Source organism: Alexandromys fortis, unplaced genomic scaffold (assembly GCF_014885135.2).
Source record: "Alexandromys fortis isolate MF-2015 unplaced genomic scaffold, M_Fortis_MF-2015_v1.1 scaffold_44, whole genome shotgun sequence".
Lineage (NCBI taxonomy): Eukaryota > Metazoa > Chordata > Mammalia > Rodentia > Cricetidae > Alexandromys > Alexandromys fortis.
In genome coordinates, this window is record NW_026067921.1 from 4,050,152 (window position 1) to 4,056,151 (window position 6,000).

A 6,000-nucleotide genomic window follows, 5' to 3' on the forward strand; every position below is an offset into this window, starting at 1 on the left:
ACCAGCTTGCACCTCACTGCTGGGTGCATGTCATTTTGCCCTAATTACAGGTGGCCTTGTGGTTATGGGAGGTGCTAAGGTACATATTGGGGGGGATCCTTTCAAGAGAGACTCCATCTATGCGGTTATGGGAGATTGGTCATTCAGGCTGTGGTGAGGTTGTTTTGGTTTGTGTGGCTGCTTTGGGGTCAAGCTCAATAGACTCACTGTTCTACCAAGTTGGACTTCAGAGGATTTGGTACTTTGGTCTGTCCTTGATGGGTGAGAGTGTGCTTGTTTGTGTCTCTCAGGAAAAGTTTATGCACAGACCCTGTCTCAAAAAAAAAAAAAAAAAAAAAAAAAGATAGGCCATAGGAAAGCAGTCTAGAAACAGGACGCTGCGCACGAATGTGACGTGGCTTTAGACAAGGTACAGGTGTGAGGTTCAGTGCCCGGATGTGGCCCTGGTCCCAGGGCTCTCAGGGAGTAACCCTGACGATGTGTCTGGATACTGCTTTGCTTGGCTGTGGCCCTAAGATGCTCTCGTACCTCTTTGGAGCCACTGCAGACCTTCAGCATGTGGTCAACATATTCCCTGGCCTTGTCGTGGTGGCCTATGAGCCAGAGGAAGAGGCTGGCGTAGTACAGGGCAGTGTCGCTGGCCGTCTTGCGGATTTCCTTCAAGCTGCTCTCCAACTCCTGAACTGCTTCTCTGTCTACATCCAGAAGAGAAAGAGGCTGAGTGGAGACCAAGAGGTTCTCATCTGCACCAGTGACGACTGCCCCACAGGAGTGTGTACGCGTGGGCTCAGCTTACTGTCTGGAAGGCACCCCTCCCCACCCCACATTCATCGGTGTGCTGAGCAGACCAACTGAGCCCGAATCCCTAAATGAGGTCCATGCCCTATCCTGAGCGAGAGATGGGAGTCTACATTGGCACTTCTCTCTGACCTAGAGACTCGAGATTAAAAGCACAATGCACAATTATTTAGAATGGCTGGCTTTCTTTCTTTTCTTCTCTTCTCGTTTTTTTTTTTTTTTTTTTTTTTTTTTTTTTTTTTTTTTTTTTTTTTTTTTTTTTTTTTTTTTTTTTTTTTTTTTTTTTTTTTTTTTTTTTTTTTGGTTTTTCGAGACAGGGTTTCTCTGTGGTTTGGAGCCTGTCCTGGAACTAGCCTTGTAGACTAGGCTGGTCTCGAACTCACAGAGATCTGCCTACTCGGGATTAAAGGCGTGCGCCACTATCACCCGGCTTTCTCTTCTCTTCTTTCTTTCTCTCTTTATCTATCTATCTATCTATCTATCTATCTATCTATCTATCTATCTATCTCTATCTCTCTCTCAGAATCTTGGGCATCAGGTCTTCTCTGAGGCCTGTTGGGTGAGCATGAGGGAAGGTCTGTTTTGGCTGACTAACAGCAGATCCAAGTGCCCGGTATATGCCCCTCCTTCAGTAGCCCTCCAAGGGCTTTGTCTGTGCAGTGGCTTTCCCCCTAGGGGCCCGGTCCACTCACCAATGGTGTCGCAGCACTTGTGAGCATAAAGCAGAGCGATGACAGAGCACAGGGACATATCTGGGTGGCTTTGGATGCTCTCCAGCTCACTGATGGCATCATGGATATGGTCTGTAGGAAGGGCGTTATACACTGGGGTCCCAGACAGACAACAGGGGACCCCTGTTAGGTAAGTGCTGCCTGCGTTCATACACACAATCTAGGGACAGACTGATTTGAAAGGTCCCCAAGAACCCACACTTCTGGAGGGTGAAACTCTCTGAAGGCCATCGGCTTTGTGGTCCAGGCTGGCAAGGGGAGGTCTGTGTGTGTGTCTGTGACTGGAGGCCAGAGGATGACCTTAGGTGGCTTGGGTTTTGTTTGTTTGTTTTGTTTTGGTACAGCGTTTCTCTGTGTAGCCCCTGGCTGTCCTGCAACTCACTCTGTAGACCAGGCTGGTCTCAGTCTCACAGAGATCCGCCTGCCTCTGTCTCCCGAGTGCTGGGATTAAAGGTGTGCACCATCAACGATCGGTCTAGTAAGTGCTCCTTACTGGTGAGCCATCGTCTCTAACCCCCACTTTGTATTTTGTCTTTGAGAAAGGTCCTCATGTATGTCAGGTGGCATGGGACTTGACGTGTAGCCTAAGATAATACTGAACTCCCTAGTGCTAGGACAAGCACACGTCACTACGCCTGGCCCACCGGCTAAGAGCCTTGGAACCCGGAGGTGTGCTGTAGAATGAACCTGGGAACCCTAGGGGACTGGAGTCAGTTCTGAAGAGGGACAGGGCATTCTCAGTTCCATTTACCCTGAATGTCCCCAACATGGGCCACAGGCTGCTCAGACAGGTCTCAGCGTCTGGGCTGTTTAAGTCCCTCCCTCTCACGTCTATGCCCCGCTTTCCTGTGCTCAAGCCTCCCACTTCTTTCCTGAAGTTCCAGCTCTCAGCTTCCGAGCCCGAGGAGAATTCAAGTCATGTAGCCCCCTCTCAAACAACTCATTCTGCAGATAGGGAAACTGAGGCTCATGGCAGGTACAGTGAGCCAAGGTCTCAAAATCCAACCTGAATACGGACTTCACGGGTTGGTTATCAGCAGGACTCTGCGGGTAGCGTGAGGCTGTTTCCATGGGAACTAGGCATCGGGATGCTGCCAGAGGATAATGGCAAGGATGGTACCCGGGGTCAGCGCAAGGCCTTACCTTCCCCAAGAACTCCATAAGCTTTGAAGAACTGCAGTACAGGGTCATTGCTGTACCTCTCTAAGCCCACACTTGCAGCCTGCTGCACATGGTGGAAGTACTTTTCCTGGCTGTAGTAAATGATCGAAGCCTATGAGGAAGACATGGTTGGAATAGCATGGGTCCCCCGTCTCTGTTCTGACCCAGGCAGGCCTCTTCAGTTCTACACTCAGGAAGGGAAAGGCAACAGCCAGGCCTTGCCTTCTCCTTCTGCAGCCCCGGGAGTCGCTCCAGGTAGTTTTTGTAGGACAGAGTTTATAGGTGATTGGGCGGTGGCAACAGATTCTGGCTAAGATGCAATGTAAACAAACTCAGGCTTGTTATGGGGGGAGGGGAGTACGGAGCAGTAATTGGAACGAATGTAGGAATAGCTGCAGGGACAAGCTAGGGACCGTTGTCATGGGCTCTATGTCCATCATCGTCGTAGTCAAAGAAGCTGAAGGCCAGGGAGATACAGCTCCACAGAGATCACACTGAGATTTCAAAGTCAAGTCTCACTTCCTCTAAGGTTTGTGGGTGTTGAATTGAGGATAGATGTGGTTGGGTCGCAAAAGCCTCACAGGCCATTTGAAAGAGCCTAGACATCAGCTCAGGGCACCAAAGAGGAAGCAGTTGGGAGGTTTAAGCAGGGGAGTAGTGCTCTCAGATTTTTAAGATTGTTTTGACAGAGTCTCCTTTTGACAAACTGGCACCAAACTCAGCTACTTAACCGTGGATTACCTTGAACTCCTGACCCTCCTTCCTCACCTCTCAAGTGCTGGGTTTTCAAGCAGATACCACCAGACCTGTTTTGTATGGTGGTAGGAATCAAACCCAGGGCTTGGTACCTCCTCTAGGAACTGAGCTATGGCTCCAGGCACCTCAAATGTATATTCTAAAGAAACGAGTCAACGTAGGGAAACCAGGTTAGGGGTGTCTAGGGGAGACATGGCGGCTCTGGCTTAGGAAATAAAATCAAATAGGGGAACCTTGGAGACATCTGACTTGTTGGGTTAGGACTAGGGTTGAGAGGTGGACACAGAAGAGAGTAACAGCTCATAGCATCTACTGAGACAGGGCCGGGACACGGGAGAGGCTTGGGAGGGAGGCTAAGAGGAGGATATGACAGGATAATGGATATGGGTTTAGTTTGGGGAGCACAGGGGACAGGGGCAGGTCAGGGTGCTAATTTGAGGGGTACAGAGGACACAGGAAGCAATACATTGGCTAGGGAGTTGGGGAAGATAGGACGACTCATTGATGCTGTCAGAGGAGTGGACAGAGGGGTAGGGATGGTTAGGGTTGGAAGTGTCCAAGAGTAGAGATGGCCTGAGGGTAGCAGGGCGTGTAGTCAGGCAGAGGAGGGCCAAGCGCAGATGAGGAGGGAGCAGAGAGGTGACCCCGGAGTAGAAATGGCCAGAGAGGAGAGAGGTGGCCCCGGAGCAGAAATGGCCAGAGAGCGGAGAGGTGGCCTCGGAGCAGAAATGGCCAGAGAGCGGAGAGGTGGCCCCGGAGCAGAAATGGCCAGAGAGGAGAGAGGTGGCCCCGGAGCAGAAATGGCCAGAGAGCGGAGAGGTGGCCCCGGAGCAGAAATGATCAGAGAGCGGAGAGGTGACCCCGGAGCAGAAATGGCCAGGGAGAAGTGGCCCCGGAGCAAAGAGGTGGCCCCAGAGCAGAAATGGCCAGAGGGCAGAGGGACAGGCCAGGGCAAAGCTGTCTTGGCAGCAGAAGACGCCCGGGCACAGGCGGCCCAGTGCTCACGCACCATGAGGGAGGAGTCATCGCTGCTCATTGCTGCAGCCCGGCTCAGCTGAAGCCTGGCTGAGCGGGATTCCCAGATCTGGCGGCCCAACTCGCGACCCGGCTCGCAGCCGGAAGTCCGAGGCGCGCGCGTCCTTGGTAACCTGGCAGCCGGCCTGTTGCTAAGAGCTGTGACATCCGGGAGGGCGTGGCCTGACCCACGTGACCAAGCCACGCAGCGGAGCGAGAGGGCGGCCATGGGGTTAGGGGCGAGCACGGAGCAGCCGGCGGGCGGCGAGGGCTTCCACCTGCACGGGGTAAGCCGCTGAGTCGGGGTGGCATCGGGAAGGGTTGCACAGCTCCGGGGCCCGCGGTGACCTCCTTGCCAGCTTGAGTAAGCTCAGCGCACCCGAGACCCAAAGCCCCTTCTGGGAGACGCAGTGCAAGGGGCTGGAGGAGCGCGAGGGCTTCAGGAAGACTGCAGGAGGGTGAGGTGGCCAGAATGACTGGAGTCGGGGTGGGCAGTGGGACCCCAGAGTGAAACACTCCGAGACTTGGGGGAGGCCTTACGTGTCACTTTCAGGGAGGTACGTACGAACGAACAGGCTTATGGGAAGTAGAGACAAAGTGGTTTGTAACCTGGTTGGTAAAAGAGGTGGGGGAATATGGTGTTGGGGATAGGAAGGGCTTTGAACCCAGCTCCCCTACTCTTCTTCCTTGAAAAGTGGGTAGATGCAGAGCTGTGTGCAGGCAGGCATGTTTATCAGGTTGGTGCCCGGCTGTTGGTCAAGCTGCCTGCCTGCCTGCCTTCTGACAGGGTCAGTATTGTAGCTCAAGCTGGTCTCCAACTCTCAGGAGCCTTCCTTTCTCAGCCTCTTTTACATTTTATTTATTTATTTTTATTTTTTTATTTGCGTTGGTTTCACTATGTAGCCCTGACTGGCTTGGAACTTGCTATGTAGACCAGGCTGGCCTGGATGGGACCTACAGAGATCCACCAGCCTCTGCCTCCTGAGCCACCGTGCTTCTCTGGTCTTCAAAGGAAGGCTGGCATCAGGGCTAAGAAGTGGTTCCTAGCAGGAAAGCCGCGGTGGCTTCGCAGACCGAAGGAGACAAGATTTGTGATTGGGGATTGGTAGACATTGGAATGCATCCAGCCAGGGGTGTTTTAAAGCATATTCACACAAGGGGTATGGGTGGTGAGGTTGTGGGTGCCAGGGAAGGCAAGGGGGGGCTGTGGAAGGGGGACAGGTTGGTTAGGTCAGAGGATGAGAACCCTTCACAGAGGTGCGCGCGCACACACACACACACACACACACACACACACACACACACACGTGAGAGTGCCTGTACAAGTTGGAGTTACAAGCATTTGGGAGCTGCCCCCCATGTATGCTGGGAACTGAACCTTTAACTCTTTAACTGCTGACCTGTCTCTCCAGTCTCTTTGTTTGTTTGTGTTTGTTTTTGGATATAGGACCTCTTGTAGCCAAGGATGGCCTTGAACTCCTGGTCTGTTCTCCCCCCCCCCCCCCCCCCCCCCCCCCCCCCCCCCCCCCCCCCCCCCCCC

The 6,000-nt window shown here is 53.1% G+C and overlaps 2 protein-coding genes across 5 annotated transcripts in view; one reads left to right on the forward strand and one right to left on the reverse strand.

Moving 5' to 3' along the window:
- Ttc21a (tetratricopeptide repeat domain 21A) overlaps nt 1–4,586 on the reverse strand; it is a 36,515-nt gene extending 31,929 nt beyond the window's left edge. For all 4 annotated transcript variants that reach the window (XR_007591538.1, XR_007591537.1, XR_007591536.1 and 1 more), the window contains exons 1-4: nt 4,456–4,586; nt 2,673–2,802; nt 1,491–1,601; nt 529–695 (exon numbers count right to left, since the gene is read on the reverse strand). Coding sequence is in view for 1 of the 4 variants with exons in the window: in XM_050141565.1 (XP_049997522.1) it covers nt 529–695; nt 1,491–1,601; nt 2,673–2,802; nt 4,456–4,482 (435 nt within the window). In the remaining 3 variants the exon portion in view is untranslated. The remainder of the gene's footprint in view (nt 1–528; nt 696–1,490; nt 1,602–2,672; nt 2,803–4,455) is intronic.
- Nucleotides 4,587–4,617: 31 nt separating this feature from the next.
- Gorasp1 (golgi reassembly stacking protein 1) overlaps nt 4,618–6,000 on the forward strand; it is a 12,412-nt gene continuing 11,029 nt past the window's right edge. Inside the window, exon 1 of the mRNA XM_050141572.1 lies at nt 4,618–4,747. Coding sequence (XP_049997529.1) covers nt 4,688–4,747 — 60 coding nt within the window. The 5' untranslated portion in view covers nt 4,618–4,687. The remainder of the gene's footprint in view (nt 4,748–6,000) is intronic.